The sequence below is a fragment of the Oryza sativa genome, chromosome 8 (assembly GCF_034140825.1).
Source record: "Oryza sativa Japonica Group chromosome 8, ASM3414082v1".
NCBI lineage: Eukaryota > Viridiplantae > Streptophyta > Magnoliopsida > Poales > Poaceae > Oryza > Oryza sativa.
In genome coordinates, this window is record NC_089042.1 from 15,052,040 (window position 1) to 15,072,845 (window position 20,806).

At 41.9% G+C, this 20,806-nt stretch overlaps 2 protein-coding genes across 3 annotated transcripts; one reads left to right on the forward strand and one right to left on the reverse strand.

The window, feature by feature from the left end:
- Positions 1-355: 355 nt before the first annotated feature.
- On the forward strand, positions 356-2,420 carry LOC4345303 (probable fucosyltransferase 8). Its single transcript, XM_015794950.3, has one exon. The coding sequence runs from the start codon at positions 449-451 to the stop codon at positions 2,237-2,239; it is 1,791 nt and encodes a 596-aa protein (XP_015650436.1). The 5' UTR covers positions 356-448; the 3' UTR covers positions 2,240-2,420.
- A 3,377-nt stretch (positions 2,421-5,797) lies between these two features.
- On the reverse strand, positions 5,798-16,648 carry LOC4345304 (pre-mRNA-splicing factor ATP-dependent RNA helicase DEAH1). 2 transcript variants are annotated; one of them, XM_015794949.3, is made up of 27 exons: positions 16,330-16,648; positions 16,100-16,230; positions 15,802-15,999; positions 15,627-15,713; positions 15,436-15,522; positions 14,078-14,111; positions 13,935-13,989; positions 13,108-13,167; positions 12,912-12,983; positions 12,675-12,738; positions 12,099-12,178; positions 11,940-12,007; positions 11,765-11,822; positions 11,100-11,157; positions 10,957-11,019; positions 10,719-10,787; positions 10,340-10,429; positions 10,045-10,131; positions 9,779-9,894; positions 9,618-9,684; positions 8,493-9,533; positions 8,335-8,397; positions 6,763-6,886; positions 6,588-6,688; positions 6,420-6,482; positions 6,261-6,333; positions 5,798-6,163 (listed from the first exon to the last, which is right to left on the reverse strand). In XM_015794949.3, the coding sequence occupies exons 1-27, from the start codon at positions 16,427-16,429 to the stop codon at positions 6,117-6,119; spliced, it is 3,156 nt and encodes a 1,051-aa protein (XP_015650435.1). In that variant the 5' UTR covers positions 16,430-16,648; the 3' UTR covers positions 5,798-6,116. The 2 variants fall into 2 exon arrangements, with proteins under 2 accessions (XP_015650435.1, XP_066159539.1); XM_066303442.1 differs by having other exon boundaries at positions 10,719-10,805.
- Positions 16,649-20,806: the final 4,158 nt, after the last annotated feature.

Genomic DNA, 20,806 nt, shown 5'->3' on the forward strand with positions numbered 1-20,806 from the left:
CTATATGTAAACTGATCATCAAAGTTAAAAATATATTTCAAAAAACAATTAAAATATTTGATTAAACAAAGTTTAACAATAAATAATTTGAAAACATGCCAACTTGAAGAAGAAACGTGACGGCAACGTCAGCTTTATTACCGATGCAGGTAACTAAACAAAGCTTAAAAGTGGTCCTGATTTATTTGGTACAAACATACTTCTACGTTACATGCTCCTACTAGTCCTCGCGATCGAACTCGTTGAATTCATGCTCGATCTAGCTTGATACGCAAACAAAATATACCTGCCAAGTCAACTTCACGGCCGGATCGTGCCGCGATCTTCAATACACGGTGCGACGCTAATGAACGGCAACTCAAGCGCCAACTTAGTACAAAATTAAGCCTCGACGCGGCCGCTCCCGATCGGCCATGCGCGAACGTGCAGTGGTGGTGGTGCATCGACGATGGAGATGAGCGGCGCCGGAGCGGGAGGCGTGCCGACAAAGCTGGAGCACGACGACGCTGCGGCTGTGGCGGCGGAGCGGGAGCCGTGCGGCGGCGGCGCGCCGAGGAGGGAGGAGAAGGAGCGGTGGCGACGGGTGCTGGTCGTCGGCTGCCTGGTGGCGCTGCTCCTCTTCGCGTTCTTCGTCCTCGGGCGGGAGAGCGCGTCGGAGGTTCTGCAGATCGCGAGCTCCAAGCTGTCCGCGATGAACGGAGGGTTTACGACGAAAAACCCTTCTCATGGCGGTGGCGCCGCCAAGCATGCCGACGAGCTCCTCGGCGGGCTGCTGGCGCCGGGCATGGACCGGCGGTCGTGCCGGAGCCGGTACCAGGCGGCGCATTACTACAAGCACTTCCCCTACGCGCCGTCGCCGCACCTCCTGGACAAGCTGCGCGCCTACGAGGCTCGGCACCGGAGGTGCGCGCCGGGGACGCCGCTGTACAACCGCTCCGTCGAGCAGCTCCGGTCCGGCCGCAGCGCCGGCGGCGTGGAGTGCAACTACGTCGTCTGGCTCCCCTTCGACGGCCTCGGCAACCGCATGCTGTCCATGGTGAGCGGCTTCCTCTACGCGCTCCTCACCGACCGCGTCCTCCTCGTCGACCTGCCCCATGACTCCTCCGACCTCTTCTGCGAGCCCTTCCCCGGCGCGACATGGCTGCTCCCGCCGGACTTCCCCGTCGCCAACCTCTTCGGCCTCGGGCCGAGGCCCGAGCAGTCGTACACGACCCTCCTGAACAAGAAGAAGATCACCGCCGTCGTCAACAACGACGACGACCCGGCATCAAAGAACGCCACGGCCGCGCTGCCGCCGCCGCCGGCGTACGTGTACCTGAGCCTAGGGTACCAGATGGCGGACAAGCTCTTCTTCTGCGGCGACGACCAGCGCGCGCTCGCCAAGGTGAACTGGCTGCTGCTGTACAGCGACCTCTACTTCGTCCCGTCGCTCTACTCCGTCGCCGAGTTCAACGGCGAGCTCCGGCGGCTGTTCCCGGCGAAGGAGAGCGCGTGCCACCTCCTCGCCCGCTACCTCCTCCACCCGACCAACGCCGTGTGGGGCATGGTGACACGCTACTACAACTCCTACCTAGCCCAGGCAAGCCGCCGCATCGGCGTCCAGATCAGGATGTTCAACTTCGCCTCCATCCCCGTCGACGACCTCTACAATCAGATCCTCACCTGCTCCCGCCAAGAACACGTTCTACCGGAAACCACCACCGACAACGACAACGACGACGATCTTGCCACGGCGTACGACAGCAACAGCAGCAATGGCAGCGGTGGCGGCAACTACTCGGCCATCCTGATCGCGTCGCTGTACCCGGACTACTACGAGAGGATCCGGGCGACGTACTACGAGCACGCGACGAGGGGAAGGGTGAGGGTGGGGGTGTTCCAGCCGACGCACGAGGAGAGGCAGGCGACGCAGAGGCTGTTCCACAACCAGAAGGCGCTGGCGGAGATCCTCCTGCTGGGGTTCTCCGACGAGCTCGTCACGTCCGGGATGTCGACGTTCGGGTACGTGGGCAGCAGCCTCGCGGGCGTGCGGCCGACGATCCTGATGCCCGCGCACGGCCACAGGGTCCCCGCGCCGCCGTGCCGGCGAGCCGTGTCCATGGAGCCGTGCAACCTCACGCCGCCGCGGGTGGGCGAGGCGGAGTGCCGGGAGATGGCCGCCGTCGTCGACAAGGAGGACGTGGCCCGGCACGTCAAGGTCTGCGAGGACTTTGATAGAGGGGTGAAGTTTTTCGATTGATCACGTTCTCTCATTGAATTTTGAGTCGATAGCTGGTTCTTGACTTCTTTTTTTTTTCCTTACAGTATTTTTTATGAGCACGCTTCCTAATTTTGCTAAGCCGTGTGTTTTAATACAATAAAATTTTATGTAAAAGTTTTTAAAAAAGATCAAATAAATCAATTTTAATTGTAGTAGTTAATAGTTGATTAATATATGTTCATTATATATCTTTTCAGCATCTCCAGCAGGGACCTTAAACCCAGTCCCTAAACAAATTATGAGGGTTAACATAAAAAAACTAGATCCAGCAGAGACTCTAAACCCAGCCCCCAAAATGAGGAGGCCCTCAGATCCACCCCCAAGCCCCTAGTCCTGGGGGCTCCGAGCACAGCCCCCATCGACATTTTTCTGGCGCCAAACGACAATTCACTTTCGCGCTCTCGTCACATTCCTGTGCGGCACCGCGACGCTGGATCTCATCTAGGCTCCGGCGCCGGCGGCCATCGATTCCCCTACACCTCCGGCAAGATTGGCACAAAAAGGTGAGAATTTCCCCTACCTCTGTCACCCATCATCCGCAAGGGCCTCCGGCCGCCGCCCTCACGAGTCCGCCGTCCACACGGTGTCGCACCACCTCCCGCCGTCGGTCTGCACGTTGCTGTGCACACACCACCCCGCACAGCCATGGTCCTCCCGCTGCAGAGCCATCGTCCCTACCGCTGTCCGCCCGCATGCCGCTATCCGCTCGCCAGCAGGAGAGCCAACGGCTACCCGCCCCCACGCTGCCCCATTGGCCCACCGGATGGAGGGCCGCCGCCTACGCACTGCCGGAGGGCCACTGCTCCAAGCCAGCCTACATACCGCCCTCTGCTCGCCGCTCTCTGCCCCCGTAGAGTTTTCTGTATTGAACTAATCTGTGTGGTAGGAGTACTACTAGCATAGAAGTAGTAGTATTATACTTGACCACTTTTTGTGCTGGACATTGATTTGTTTTATTTTTTTTTTTAGAACTGTAGGAGTAGTAGACTTCTTCGGTGGTAGAGAAGAATCTCAAACACTGTGCTTGTACTAGTAGCACTGCATTGGATTGTGGCACTGTACATACTAGTAGCACTGCATTGAACTGTCGTTGCTATGGATCAGTAGAGTTATCAGTTAGTACGTAGCACTTCTTTTTATAGGCTTTGAGTGTTAAATATATACTCCGTGCTGTATTATTATGAATATAATTGTCTAGTTTGTTATTTGAGATAGTGGAAATTAAATTTTCTTATGGAACATTTGTGGGCGCTTCATGGTGCTCGGTAGTTTGTTTCGTTGTATTTTCTGTCAACTATGGGTCGTGTTCAATATTTTCTTGTAGGACATGTCATTTTCATGTTAAAAATTTTGAATTCAAATTTGAATCATGGTGTTTAAAATTTTAAATTTCAATATGGTTGAATTTCATGCGCTAGAATTATTTATGTTTGAATTATTGTGGTGTTAAAGTAGACACAAACATACAATTTATACTAAAATAAAAGAGAAAAAGAAATAGGGGCTACTGCTAGAGTTAATGATATTTTTAGAGTCCTAAAGAATTGGTGGCAGCCCCCATTTAATCTTTAGGAGCTCTAAAGTAGGGGCTACTGCTGGAGATGCTCAAGCAGCCTATATATATAAGCACTGTCGAAACGGAGTAAAGACCGTGATTAATATCTAAGCAGTTACGAAAAACAAAATGAAGATTGAGATGGCCACCTCACAAAAGTTCTTTATTTCTTTGCGACCGGAAAGAGAGATTTCATTTCTTAGTGGGACTCCATCTAGCCAAACACCACTGGTACCGCAACGCATGCATGGCATGCATGCTGTGCTTATGCATGATCCACTCTCTGTAACATTCTCTAATTATATAAAAAAAATTCGAGAACCAAAAAATTAGAGCAATGAAAAGAAATGATTTTTCAAAATCACATCATGCTGGATATTCTTGGTTCCTTGTTTGTGTTTGCCAGTGGCAAATATAAAATAGTGAGTGTCTATATTAATTTCAATCAATTATCTCTTCTCTTGGATGACAATCTAATAGTTTTCTCATCACTCCTCACTCTTTCTTAGATAAAAAAATCAGTAATAAACTATTTAAACCTAAAGAATTAAAAAAAATACCGAACTACACGAAAGAAACTTACAATTCATATAAACTTAGAAAATAACATGAAATAAATATTCAAACTCAGATAAAAATAAAGTAGAACCATATATAACAACAACATTCTAGGTGACAAAGGTAAAATTGCATATTGCATATTGCACACCGCTGTAATTTTAGTCTTGGATGCAGTTTTTTAGGTGATTGAAATTTCAAATCTTTTCAACCGCTTGAAATGCAAAGACAAAACCCTAATCTATAATCTTTATTTATATTTAGAAATTAAGCTCCTTACAAAAGAATATTTTAGATTTACTGAACTATTTTCGAAATCTTCTTGAGCCAAAACCCTAACCTTATAGACCTAACCTTATAGAACTACGGCATCATCTTTTTGCTAATGCTTATACTTATTAGCCAAAATTTAAATTTTCAAGCTTAGATTTGAAGTTGATTTTGATTTTTTTTTTTTCATCGTAGTTTATTTGTCAGCCTTTGCTTTTAGATTGTTAAAAATACATGTATAAAAGTTTTATTAATAAATTATTTTTCATTTGCAAATATACCATTTCGCTTGTGCTTATAACCAGCCAGCCTAATCGGCCGGCCTGCCTATCCTAACCCTTAGCTCAGCCAACTTAGCTAACCAGCCCAGCGCACCTAGGGCACCAAGCCATACATTTTCTCCTTGTTTTCTTTTTATTTTTCCTCTTCTTCCGTGGTTGATTAAACAATGGCGGTACCATGATTGATTCTGTGTTTTTTCCCTTCCTTTTTTCTACCTTTCTTCAGCCGGTAATTAGTCCGTAATATAGAAAAATTCACTGTATGCTATATTAGTTGAATCGATGAATTGTTTTACCAATAGAAAGATTGATATAGAAAAAAAGTTCAGTTGACTAAACTCTAAAGTAGTAGAATTATTCCATGTCTTCAAGCGGTAATATCACCCTAAAGAAAAAGATATCCTCTTACCTATAGTTCATACAATCAACCAAACAAAATCTCGTTCGAACCATATCTCTCGTGCAAATAACCAAATAGTATCTCATACTAGCCAGGTTAGATTGATGCAGAAAACCAAACAGCTGCACGTGTATCCTCTTAGCCAGGGCCAACTCATCCTGTATGAGAAAGATGGGCCAGACTAGGTAGATACGAGTAACCAAACACACCCTTAGGCAAGCCCAGCTCCACACACCTGCTAACGTACAGTCAGGGCGGGCCTAGCCGCTAACCCAGTGGGCAACCTACAAGCCCACTTAATTTTGCCCAGTGCGCCCGTAGCGCGCTCAACTAGTCTTTCTGTCCAGACATCATGCTGTTCTATACAGTCTGAGAAAACCTGGTCATTAAACAATCCTGTCCAGACAGCCCTTTAATAATGGGATAGAGGTAGTATGAAATATTTTCATGTATGCATATGGCACACGGCAGAATGGCAGAAACAGGTTGGTGCAGCATATCCTCTTCGTTATTTTCCAAGCATAGGTAAACATGCAGAACTTTAGTCCTAGTAGGCATCAGGTTGTGCAGTATCTACATCTCTACATCAACACAAAGCTGATACAAATTACAGCCGTGTACATGCCAGCACGTCTCTCGAAATATATGCCCGCGTAATCGACAATTGACTGCTAATCGAGATGAGGCAGGGATCAATACCTAAGAACTAAAAGAGGAGCTATGTACATTTTCACTCTATGCCATCTAGGCTCTGAATCTTTTAAGATAAAAACCTTCGATCACAGGGGGTGGTTACAATGCAGCTCGTCCTTGGCCCTTAGGCAGCTTCTTAGTCCCAGCTGTGAGAGGAAAAAATGGCTTTAGTAACCCACAGCCGATACACAACCTGCCTATAAATTAGCTTGCACTAAATAATAACATAGAATCCACACTTACTGTCGTCAACGTCTTTTAGTTGATAATAGTGTGGCGCTATTTCTACCAGCCAGTCGGGCTTCAGTTCCGTTACCTGCAGTGTTCATATCATATACAATCATTCACACGAACTAAGCAATTGTTATAGTTCTGCCAAAATTCTGATTTAGTTGTGCAGACCTGACGCATATATTCTTTTGTTGTAAGGACTAATTCATGGTATATTACCCATCGAGGAAGTACCTGCACTCAATAAGCATACAGAAGTTTAGAACTATAACTTGCAAACACAAGGCTATCATATCAAGGATTAAAAACAAAACAAGAGCAGTAAACGAAAGAACTTGCCTGTGCTAATCCAGAACTAGGATGAATAAATACAGTTTGAGGGTTCTTAACAGTTCTATATGAACCATTCTTCTGCAACCGTGAAGAATGATGGAAGAAACCTACATCACGAGCACTCATGTTAAAAAATATATATTTTCAGAAAATTTGCAAACAGAAAATTGAAAGCACACACCTGATGTTATAGCCTTTTTAATAGCATCCAAATCGCTGGCATTTGAAGAAATCTCAATCTCAACTCTTTCTAGAAGTCCCTCCAGTTGATCACGAATATCTCTTGCTCTCTTCATGCTGCGGACCTGGTTTATCCAAGGAAAAGAATATGTCGGACAAACTTGAAGAACCAAAGATAACAGCACAATATTGATGCAGTGCATGGATGTTTATTACATGACCAGCAACAAGGTTAACTAAGGGCAAGTGCTATAAGCCTCTACACACTTGCCCCTAAGTGCCATGTAAGCTCCCACGATGAGGTGGATGAGAGATATGAAAGGAGAGAGAAGGAGACAACTCTCATGCAAGGAGCAACCTCTACACAAACTCCAAGAGAGATGAGAACAAGAGACCAATGAATCTACACAAACTCCAAGAGAGATGAGAACAAGAGACCAATGAATCTACACAAACTCCAAGAGAGATGAGAAAAAGAGACCAATGAATTGATAGGAAACATAAAGTAAAATTAATATGATGTATTGGGGCAAGTGTGCTACAGGTAATTTGTTGTATATATTGCCTCTTAAGTAGTGAGTTGATGATATGGACTAAATTAAGGGTGACTATCACCTCCACAATAAAACTTGCCCTAAGGTGTTTACATGTATTATATTATACTGAATATAATAGCCAGCAGAAAATCCACCCATAATGATTTACAAATTGAAGGCATATTTATAAATGATGTTTTAGTGAACGAGCCCTGCTCATCATGAGCTCCCACATCTCTTCCAAGAAAAGTATTCTTCCTTCACCCTAGATTTGGCACCACTTCCATTTCAGATACCAGACTCTTTTGATATGGTGTGGGAGGATTATCCACTCAGTAGGACTAGTATATCAGTAGGATTTTTCCATCACAGTCCGATGCTTCCATAGGTGTTGGTCTCAAAACATCAAGTTATGCGAAGCAAGGTTAGTCCCTATGTTCATTCAATAAGGATGTTAGTAGTCCTATAGGTTCGTTTATATCCCTATGGTGCATCTGAAGCAAATTTGTGTTACTTGTTAATCTGTCAAAGTCTCCATTTTTGTGTGCCAGGATTGGGTTGTAATTTCAGGTTTTAGCAAGGCCCTGACTAGTTTGAAGTAAAAAACAGGATAATTGTCAAATGTGTTTCCCTTCACACTGTGTTGACCAAAACTTATATTGGAGAAGTTAGCAAGAGTCAATTGAGTTGTACGACTAGAGGGTCAAAATGCTCTCGCACCATATACCAGGATAACTATGTTCTGCAGTTGACACCCCTCAAACAACTGATATTTACCATTTGGTGACTGCACACGTGGTTAAATAAGGTATAGGAGTACAAAACAAACTAGCATTAAAATCACCATGGGTCATTCCACATTGGACATTGGAAGTATTAAGACATAACTAATTACAATGGATGAATGGAACACGAAAAGACTGACAATGGTATGAAGAAAACCAAAAAATAATTGCTTGTAACTATTAAGTCTACATGATAAATATTTAAATGGAACTACTAGAAATCAGGTTAACATCATGGAACTAAAAACTGACCTGTATATAGTTTTCATAGCACCACTGTGTTGAATAGTCTGTTTCTTTCCATGAGTTGTAAACCTAAAAGGAACAAATAAAGAAATTAGCCCTTTGATTGCTTAAATCCAATGGGCCTAATAACATGCTGAAAACAATACAAGGACAAATAAGATTACATTGAGTAGAGCTATATGATCCCCAACATTGCCAGTGTGGAAGTTCAACCTTGCATTGTCTGCATGCACTTGTTTATCCTTTGGACGATAGAATATAGAATTGCCAACTGACAACATGGATGCAATGGAGATGACCTCATCAGAGCACTTATATTTCTCTGAAGCTACTATCATCTTTGACAACATAGGGTCCAATGGAAACTCTGCCATTCTTCTGCCAGTCTTGGTCAATTCTCCACGACTGTTGAGTGCACTGAGAGCAAAGAGTTGTTCCAGGGCCTTTAATAGAGCCTCTGATGGAGGTGGATCCATAAAATCAAAGTTAACCAAGTCATGAATACCAAGACTCTTAAGTGTAAGCACAACATTTGCAAGGTTGGTTCTTTGAATCTCTGGAACAGTATTATCCTCAAGGTCATGCATGTAATTATAACTTGTGTACAGGCGGAAGCATTTTCCTGGTCCAGTGCGTCCAGATCTTCCTGCCCTCTGGTTTGCTGATGCCTTTGAGATAGGGTTGATAAGTAGAGATTCCATCCCTGTTCGGGGATTGTATGACTTGATCTTACAAAAGCCTGGATCAACGACATACTTTATACCATCAATGGTCAATGAAGTCTCTGCTATATTAGTGGCCAGAACAACCTTCCGAGCACCCTCTGGGGTGGGCTCAAATATCTTAGCTTGAAGTTCAGTTGGCAGATTTGCATATATAGGACAGATAAGTAGTTCTGCAATCTTTGTGCCTAAGCCTCTTGTTCTGTGTTTAAGGATTTCATCAATTGTTTCAATTTCTTCTTGTCCTGTAAGGAATACAAGAATATCACCAGGGGGTTGCGTCACATGTATCTGCAAAACAGTGACAATGGCTGCATCTATATAATCTGCTTCTGGAGCTTTTGTATAATGAACTTCAACAGGATATCGCCTCCCAGGTATCTTGAAAATAGGAGCTGAATCAAAGTAGTCACTAAATTTTTCTGCATCAAGGGTTGCACTTGAAATGAGCAACTTTAGATCTGGTCGAAACCGTGAAATATCCTGCAGGTAAAGCATCACACACAAGAGTTATTGACCATGTGTCTGCTTCTGGAAACAATAACATATGTCACCACGAATGCTAACCTTCACCAAACCAAATAAGATATCAGTAGACAGTGTACGCTCATGAGCCTCATCAACCATAACAACACTGCACCAAAATTAAAACAGGGATGAGGCCAGTGCAATATGGCAAATCATTTTGGTTGGGAAGAAAAAAAAAAAGAGGATATCCTAATAGATACCTATAGCTTGCCAAATCTGGTTCGCCAAGAAACTCCCTCAGAAGCATGCCATCAGTCATATACTTAATCAATGTTTTCTCAGACGTGCAATCCTCAAACCTTATAGAGTAGCCAACCTGTTGAGTGGGATTAAATGTAACAAATTTCATAGAAAATTAAGCTGATATGACAGAATATCCACGACACAAACATATATGGCACTCTATAATGTGATGTGACAACTGCGAATTCTACAATGTGATGTGACAACTGTGAAAAGAACAAACCTCATGTCCTAGTTTAACGCCCATCTCTTGGGACACCCTCGCTGCAACACTCATTGCTGCAACTCGACGAGGTTGTGTACATGCCACCTGCAATTTATAAAATTAGTGCTGAGTACCATGCAGGAGCCAAGAAGTCGCTAGAATTATAGATAGAACCAGATAGAATGTTGTAAGGAAAATGGCATGCAGAATTTGAGGGACATTATATAAAATAATTTATACCTAGTACCTTATATATGCACTATTGAACTTCCTTGGCAATAATGAAATAGAACCCAAAATGTCGATGGCATACCTTTCCTTTTGCTGTATATCCAGCTTCATGAAGATATTGAGGTATTTGTGTTGTTTTACCAGAGCCAGTTTCTCCTACTATGACAATAACCTACAAGGAATTAAATGCCTAAAAATTCAAGTAGAGCAGCATTGTGGGCGTATTAAACCATAATCAAATAAAAACAACTAGAATCAGACCTTAGTCCTTTCATTTATGCAGTTAAAACTGGGATGAACTGTGGAAGTTTTATCAATTTAAACAGTATGGATTGCGGAAGGCAAAGGAGTGAAACATCAAAATTTTGTTATTTCGACTCTGGGGGAGTGTAGTGTTGAAACGTTATTCGTTATTAAAAGAAAATTGTCACACAAGTTTTGGAATTTGGATTAATGCAAACCTGATACTCTTCAACAGCCTTGAGCAGTTCATCCCTGAATTTATAGATTGGAAGAGTTTTACGCTCATCCTGGTTCAAAGAAACATGCTGGAACATATAACAGAAACCAAAGATGGACAACTGAAGGAACTAAACCAAGCAATTGCTATGTTCTGAAGTAGATAGTTGTGTTGTAACTTCTAAAGGAAAGTTACAGCGAATACTTTGCATTATCAGATATGAATCTAGTTGCACACACCTGGAGCTCCCTTTTTAACATATCCTTTTCATCGATATCCTCTTGATCTGAGTCTTCTTCATGCTATAAATAAGACATGTCAGTAAAACAATATTTTCAATCCATTTCAACCGGAGAGAATAAAAAAACAAGTGGCCAATTACCTGCGTTCCTTCTATGACTGAAGATTTAACAAAATCAATGCCATCTTCGAATACATACCTAAGAAGGTGAACATGGGTGTAAGCAGCAATCAATTGTTAAACAACAGGCCAGTCAAGGCAACAAAGAAAAGTTAATTTTGACTTATTAAGCTTTCATTATGGGGTATTAGTCCAGTTCAATTCCCAAGAATAGCCAGTTTATTAATGACTGAGACCAAACTAACTTACAAGTAACAAAACTTGAAAAAATTGCCTACTAGTTTCTACAACAACACAATCCAACAAGCTTGACATAATTAAGAGCAGTCCACTAAAAGAACTAGTCCCTCTGTCCAAAAATATAAGGCATCCACGATTTTAGGAAAGTCAACATTTGTACGTTTGACTAATAATTAAACTAATAATATTCATTTTTTAATGTCAAGCATATGATACGATTAGATTCATGTCTCATAATACTTTCTTATGATGAATATTATAGTTGGTGATAATATATTACAAAAGAAACTAATGGTCAAAGTATAGTATCGAAGACCGTGTAAAAGACATGCACGCCTCATATTTTGGGATGGAGGGAATGTCTTATATGCTATAGATCATACGTTCTCTGGAGATTTTTGCCAATGAATAATTCAGAAGACACCAAAATATAGTAACCAACTTACTGATAATCATCAGAAGACCGCTTCCTATCTTTTGATCCAAATTGCAGTTTAGACTTTCCTGAATCAAGTATATCAAGTTAGTCCCTTGCTAAATATACAACACAGAGGCAGAGCTAAAACAATGCCTTAAAAGGCACAAATATTTGAAGCTCAATGTGATTGCAGAACACTATACCTATTTGGTGCTCTTCCCATGCTTCTTGTTCAGCAAAAGGATTCATTTTATCCCTGGCCTCAGGATCTCTTCATGTGCAAATTCAGAAAATCAAGATGTGCAAATGAAGTCCTCGCAAATTACACTTTCATATATCAGTCCTACGAAATTATAACTTACTTGTAACGCTGCATTGCTACAGAGAATCTCTTTTCTTGATTGACACTGTCACCCATGTCATAAGCTTCAGGCATTTTGTACTGAAATTCACATGTTTATGATTTCTTGGCGTTAGACAATGTTGAAGTAATTTTATATTCTTATTAGCCTGAATTTTAAGAAATTATGTTTGAAGACTAAGAGTGTCGAACAGGAACCATTCTGACACATGGTATGATCATATGGATATAGGTCACTTGTGATGGACAAACAAACATAATTACATGATGTCTGATTGTGATTGCAGTCAGAATTATAGGTAATCACAATTTTAGTACAACCAATGAAAGGTTAGTTCAAGAGTAACCAAATATTACAGATTACTTCATGGATGCATTTTTTGGATTATTTTGTATAAGTAGCAAAGAGGGCAAACCAGTAGTTAGTACTTACTATACCTAATAGCACTTTAAAATAAATAAACATGATTGGCAAGGAATGATACAGTAGTACTCTAATTACTGAGTACTGAGTAGCAATTGCTGTACTTAAACTAAACAGAATAATGACAATATTACCCAGGATAGAAGAACTTACCTCAGCAACATCATCTGCACTCTCAACATGCTCCTTCACAAGATCATAAATCTTCTTTTTGTATCTACACACAGGAATCATCAGATATCAAGATTACTTGCGGATGCGCATTCTAAAATTTATGTCCATGCATCTTATAAATAGAGAAATCCATAAGGGCATAAGCCAATCTGGTCGAATATTGTTGGTCGAAATTTGGTAGCAGAGAATAGTTTGTATAGGACTTAGAATTATCACCTGAACTCCTTTTCTTCTGCTTCAGTTAGTTTCACATCCTGAAAAATGTACTCATGATCTAGAATTTCATCCCTGCAATGAACTCCCAAGATATAGTAAGTTAATACCTCTACCAGTTACTAAAACGAAAAGGAATGAATTCAACAGAAATGAACCTAAACCTATAATAGAAGTACTCTTGTACTGAACACAGTACCTGATCTCATCGATTTTTTTGTCCCTTCTCTTCTGTAAGTAGGCTTGCCTTGAAAATTTTCTGCAAATTGATTTGGAAAGAAGAGTCAACTCTCAAAGAACTGGTCAGTGTAATTATGTGGCTTTTTGCATAAGGAAGGTACATTAAATCTACAAATCAAAAGGAAGTGCTTCAAATCAATGCAATGGCGAGAAGAGGGCAATTACAATCAGCATTCACTTATTAATAATATGACCATTCAAAACAAAGCCATATGCATTTGCATTTATTAGCACAACAAGAGTAGGCATGGAGTATACAATGCCTATAGGAACAAGGAACAACTGATATACTATATATCAATGCCATCAGTTTATTCCAATTATTAGTAGTACTTGCTGAAAGAGAAGTACACAGAACATACAAGTGAAACTTCACCTACATCAACGAATATATTTAAATCTAAGTTTGTTGTTTGATCTCTCTTCTCTGGTTAGAGTAAAATAGATGAAAACTACGGTAATCAAGAACCAAAATAGTGATTTATCTGTATACTACCTTATTTTTCATCTCCAAATGCGAGGATAGACAATTTACCACATGGGAACACTACGAACATGGAATACCAACCACCATTTGTGCTCAATTTCATGAACATGTTCACCCAAAACTGAAGCTCTTTCAGAAATGTGCATTTCTCATAAATTACTGATAGGATCAACTATTTCCAATTACCAGGTTTTAACTGACTTGTTACAAATTCAAACTGATTTGTTACACATGTTGAGAACTGCAGAAAAAAAATACGAGCAGACAAAGAGAACAACAAATATTGCAAGGGAAAAAACCTCAGATCTGAAGTGTCATTCTTGTCCATTGCTTGAGATCTCCTGGTGATCTCCTCTGCCAAATGATATCAAATCAATACATTTCACAATGATAACAATGAACTAGTGAAGCAGATAACATTTACACGTCCAACTAGCCATACCTTGTTCCTCCTTAGATAACTGTCGCTCCATCAACTATAGAAAATAAACCATGAGCAAATATTAGTTCAAGGAACCTGATCAACTCAATGCTTGTCTTTTTTGTGTTCTCTCAAGATATATATTTCACAACTAAATTATGTGCCCTCACATTTAGATTGTGGAAGTGAGTTTAATGAACATAACTAATCTACCTGAGCAGATAGCTAAGGTAAAACAATTAAATTTAACCAAGATATAACCAAAGGTCTCTTTAAGAGGTGCTGAGGCTAGGCAGGCTTGGTTGCCAGTTAATTTGGCTAAGCTGCTGCCTAGAGGAGGCAGACAAAACCAACTGAAGGAAGAGGTTACACCTTGCTCCTGGGCACCTCCTAAGTATATGCCATTTGAAACACTAAAATTCTGAGTTGAATTCTTAGAGATATGGAAGTAGCGGCACAGCAGGCCATCCGAATATACATAGCAGGTCGTCGGCTTCTCAAAGGATTTACTTTTCTTAGTGGGCTTCAAGACACAAAATTGACTGTTTTCACTTTTCAGATTAAACTCCGCGGGTGACAAGCCAGCTCTCAGATCAAACAAGAATTGTTGTTTCATTAGTTATTTTTCACTGGGCTTTTCATTATTCATGAACATAAATACTGGAACAGTAAGGAACTGTAATACTTCAGAAAACGATACGATATGTGCCAGCTTAAATAAGTGCAGATATGGATTCAACTATACACAAATCTAATGTTTTGAAAAACATCCAGTGACATGACCATTAGTTATCACTAACCAATATGGCGTTCTTGATTAGTCCTTTTGTCGAAATAGGAAAATTATTCAGGAATTCTACTTCATACTTATACCACTCCCAATCTAAATATCACTGCATACTGAAGTCAGAGTTAGATCTCTGTACCAAAATGGCAACGTTCACATCTTAGGTTTTTGCTGATACACTTAACTAGATTGTCTAGTCAGGTTAGAAATAAAACCTTCCTCATAAAAAGGAAGGATGTCAATCCGCATGAATACAGAATAAAGCAGATCCAAGAGGAATTGGAGATCATTTAACAATTACCACAAAGATTGATCATTTTTCTATAGAAACTAAAACAAAATGATTAACTGGCCTTAAATGGTAACTGACCATATCATGCAAAGAACCAGCTAGCTTAATTAGCTAACCCTTCTCAAAGTAGTGCAAAATTATTGGAACAGAAATGGGGCCTATTGTATTGGCCATTTATCAGGTTTACTCGGACAACTTTTAGGATACTGATTTCTTCAAAAAGAAAGGAATGGCATCACCCTTTCTAGAGGAAAATTGTCATTATTAGACAATTGGAAAATACAAGGAATATCAGCTTACCTTTCGAGTGTTGGCTGCATCTCTTTCTCTCATGTTTTTTTCTAGCTGAGCTCTTTCCTGCTGATCTCTTATCCTTTCTTGCTCTTCCTACAAGCCATCAAACATTGAATCACATTCAGCACGTCTTAATTTGAACAACCGTACTTCCAATATTTCATGAAAAGGAAAATGTGGTTCCTGGAAGAACTTACATCAGTATCATTACCATCATCTTCATCATCCACCTCTTCTGTTCGTCTTTTCACATTCCTCCCAGAATCCTGTTTTATTTTTGTTTCCTAAAACATTACAAGAGTTGAGACACAGGGTCACAATATGTGAAAGGGGCATAACCAAAGCATGCTACTGCGCCTGCCTTACACTTACATCATCATCATTCCCATCGTCCTGGTCTTCAGCTTTCCTCCTAAAATGCTTTCTACTCTTAGAGGATGTACTCGCGGAGCTCTGTCGACTCGTCGATGTGATGGTTTCAGCATCGTTGTCCTCCTCATCAGCCAACAGTTTGTAAGTGCTCTGTTTCTTCACAAGCTTTGCTGCCTCTCTTTCCTGTTTCTGGTAATTCTGAGACAGAGATGAAAAACACAACTCATTCCATCAGCAAACAAACAGTGGCTGCTCATCAACTTGAACGAGCAACAAATGAGGAGCAATCTGAGCGTACGCTGATACCGCTGGCCTTCCTGGGAACCTTGGCGTAGATGTCCGCGGCGAAGCTCCGGGTCTCCGCGGAGGACGTGAACCCAAATTCGACGAGCTTCCCCACGAGGTCGCCGGTGGAAGAGCACTCCTTCGCTGCGTACACACACATCAATCCCAAATTTTAGGGCATACGAATCCGGCGCGACAAAAGAAAAAGGGGGAACGGAGCTAAGCCAGCCAGCCGCCGCCTACCCAGCCTGATGACGTACTGCACGACGACGCTCTTGGAGTAGCCGAGGAGGGACATGAGCTTGTCGGAGACCCAGTCCCTGAGCTGCCCGTCGCTCGCCATGCCTGGCGCTCCGCTTAGGGTTCGGGGCGGCGCGGCGACGTGAGGCTGCGGCCGCCCGCGGGCCGGGTACGAGCGAAACCGCGGGAGGCGATGGGAAAGGTGGAGATCCCCGGAGCCCGGACCGTAAATCCGCCGGCGACGAGGGATGAACTGGCGGCGGAGCCGACGCTCCACCGGAGAGGGCAGGGAGCGGCGGCGGCGGCGGCGAAGTAATTTTCCAGGAAAAAGAAAAAAAAAGGAGCGGGGGCAGAGTTGGGGGCTGATGGGGTGCCTTCTTTCTATTTGGTTGGGCCAAGTCGGTAAAGACTTGTGAACAGTAGCTATCTATATGGGCTCTAAAATAGTGTTTGGGCTATGGCCTTGGGCCTTTCTTTTTTTCCGTGGTGTTTTTTTCTAAATCACAGTTGTGTAGTGCAAGTTGAACGCGGGATGTACCTTTTTTTTCAACCCATCTCCGTCGTTTTCCGCGCGCACGCTTTTCAAACTGTTAAACGGTGTGTTTTTTTGCAAAAAGTTTCTATACGAAAGTTGCTTAAAAATTAAATTAATCTATTTTTGAAAAAAAATTAGCAAATACTTAATTAATCATGCGCTAATGGACCGCTCCATTTTCCGTTACGACTGTTCCGGATGGGAACTAGTTCTAGCAAACACAGCCGTAGTATTTTTGCTCACACGGGCTGTGTTCGCTAGTTCTAATTGGGAACCCATATCCCACGCACGGAAAACGGAGCGGTCCATTAGCGCGTGATTAATTAAGCAAATATTATTTTCAAAAATAGATTAATTTAATTTTTTTTAAAGCAATTTTCATATAGAAATTTTTTTGCAAAAAAACGTACCGTTTAGCAGTTTGAAAAGCGTGAGCGCGAAAAATGGGAAAGGGAGTTGGGAACCTGGGGAAAGAACACAGCCACAGTCATGCCCATCTCTATATGTATCTCTTCTCTCTCTTCTCTATCTCTACTATTATATATCTATCTCTACTATATCTCTTCTCTACTATTATAAAAATTGAAGATGTTTCCATTAAAATTTTGGTATGTCGTCCGTGTTTGAATCGGTTTAATTTTATATTTTTGTTAAATCCTTTCCTTTTTCTTACACCAGTGTATCCCTCTTATCCAAGACGCACGTGAATTAATTTGGTATGCGCCTTTTCACGCGCCACCTGCCGCACGCAGCGATCGAGCTCATGCCAGAGTCCGTTTTCCACACGCGCCTTTGTGCGCCGCCTCGATTGGGCCTACAACGTCCTCTCGTGCGTGATTTTCTGCATGCCCGATTGGGCCCCCGATGCCCTCGCGCGCACGATTTGCCCTTGCCGCATGCCCGATTGAGATTGCGTCGCCCTCGCCCGTGATTTAAAAATTTAAGATGTTTTTGTCAAAACTATGGTGCGTCGTCCGTGCCGATTCCCGTCACACGTAACATTCATTGAGTCACGAGCGAACTACGATAGAGAGTCCGCGTAATGTGGATACCAAGCTAATGAAACTCATAGAGTCCGTGTGGATATCACGTATGTGGTTGCCCAAATCATCTGATTATATTCGTATTACAAGGCACAATTCTTGAGACATGTTAGCATAATTTCAAGTTAGTCTTCACACATGCTCGTACATACTACCAGGGATACCGTTACAATAATCTATAAGATTCACTTTTACTTTTAATTCGGATAGGCACATGAATAAACAAAACAATGGGCTGTTATTATTTATCTACCGACACATATGTAAAAATTAAATTGGCTCTACCCGTTGCAACGCACGGACATCTTTTATAGTATACTGTAAAACCCCATGTTACTACGAGCATATTAGAACACCCGCAAATATGCATATTAGTATGAATGGTCGGGGCATATTTTGTGGATCTCAAAACAAATTGTTGTGCTCTGTTTCATTATTTATAATACATGATAACTTACAACATAGTGCAATTTATTCTTTGATAAAATCTATGTATGATGTTGAATGAAATGTAGCGAATTAAAACATACCTGATTGCTTCGAACGATCCTACGAATTAAAACATATACACGCCATTAGGAGTTGTATTTAAGTCTAGTCCGGCCAAACAATGGTTACCGCCTCCACCCACCGACTTTGGTGAGGGATTGACATGTGGGCTACTATATCGGTTCCCGAGTGTTTGGTCCCACTTTGAGTCGGTTTGAGCTGATTTGCGAGCCTCTCAATCCGTGTGCTCACACGTGATTCGCCGGAGGTGTGTTTCCTTGCATGTTGTCTCATTTCCTTCATTTTATTATATACCTCTTACATTCACATTAGTTTCCCAATCCTAATGCAACTACATTAATTATTTTTGAAGTCTTGGATATAACGAATTAACGATATACTTCTGTTTGAACAGTTTATGATCAATTTTAGAATCTGTAAAAACCCCTTGTTCGAGTGTAGTTCATTTGTTTAGTTGTTTGCCGGTACAATATACGATCTATGGTTAAAACATGTCGGAATGATTAAAGGCGTTGCCATATAGTCAATTGTTTCCTCCATATGGTCTATGGATAAAATTCTAGCCAAAACCGAAAACACAGTTTCAAGGAAAGGATTAGAGGAAGCAAGGGATACATTCAGCCCATATGGTTTGAGTGACATGGTAGGTATCTACTCAATCCCTCACTCGACAGATTCCCCCTTTGGATTAAATATAGGAAACGAATAAGCCCTAACTGAAAATTGTTACCCCTGACCTAACCAGGGATTGACCTGGCTTGGACAAACAGCTTCAGGGTTCACATTTTTCTCACTTTCGATCAGCTTTTCTGTGGTAATGTATTCACACTTGGCTCCTCATTGACCACTTATATTTATAGACTCATTTGTCATTATTCTGTCCCTCTCATGTTTCTTCTATAGCTTCACTCATTGCTCATCTTTCATAAAACCTGCACATGAACTGTGTCACCCACTATTATGTCTCATCGCTCATGTGGGCTGGCCCAACAAGTGATGTCTTCAGCCGGCCGGTAGGGATCGGAAGTGCTAATGGGTGATCGATCGCCCGCGACATGGGTAGCGATCGATCGCCCTTCTCCCTCCCTCCCTCCCTCCACTGGTTTTCTTTTTTGGCATCGCATTAATTTTCTATTTTAGTAAATTTATGCACCTAAAGTTTATACACCTAAAGTTTACACATCTAAAGTTTATACACCTCAAGTTTACACATAAAGTTTAGAGACCAAAAGTTTATAAGTCAAAAGTTTATATATCGGATTCAAATTCGAATTTGAATTCAAATATTTTTTTATATATAGTATTTCTATACATCTAAAATTTATAGACTTGAAGTTTATAGACCCAAAGTTTATAAGTCAAAAGTTTACATGCCCGATTCAAATTTGAATTTGAATTATATCGGGATTCAAATTTGAATTTGAATTCAAATATTTTCTATATATAGTATTTTTATGCATCTAAAGTTTATAGACCCAAAGTTTATAAGTCAAAAGTTTACATACCCGATTCAAATTTGAATTTAAATTATATCCGTTCAAATTTGAATTTAAATTCAAATATTATATATATATATAGTATTTCTATACATCTAAAGTTTATACACCTAAAGTTTATAGACCCTGACGGAGCGTGGGGCTCCTCACCGGGAGACCGCGCAGGCCCCCCTTTGCCGGTTCGGCCGGGGGCTCGGGGTGAAATCCCCAGCTCTCGCTGTATGTGGAAAGATCGCGACCTCTCGAAAGAGCAAGAGACACAGGCGATGTATACAGGTTCGGGCCGCTGGGAAGCGTAATACCCTACTCCTGTGTTTTTTGTGGATCTGTGTATGAACAAACTACAAAGTATGAACCAGCCCCCCGAAGTCAGTTGTCCCCCTTCCAAAAAAAAGTCCCCGTCTAAGTGGGCACGGTCCTCCTTTTATATCTCAAGGGGATACCACATGCACCTCTCTCTTTCCAAACTGGACTTTTCCTCTCTTCATAAATGGACAGAGATTGGTATGGTTGCTGTCCGTTGCTGACGCGACCAGTGTCAGACCGGTCACAGATCGGTCATTCTTGTCCTCCACGTGTCAGTTTAGCAATCTGCATGTTCGCCCTTCTTCATGTAACATCCTGCCTGTAATGGTTGGGATGAAGCCTGGTATATATCTGACCGGGGCTAACGTGCCATCTCTAAGAGACAACACGCTAGCACCGGCTAGAGATGAGTGCCTAGAGGCTCTCGTCTTGACGGGATGGGGCGAGGCGTGCGTCAGACCGCCAGTCGCCACCTAACCCGTGATCTGACCGGTCTGTGACTGGTCACAGACCGGATAAAGGAACGCGCTGCACTGCGCTGCATGCAGCGTGACACGCTTGACCAGACCGCAATAAATGCGGTTAGGTGA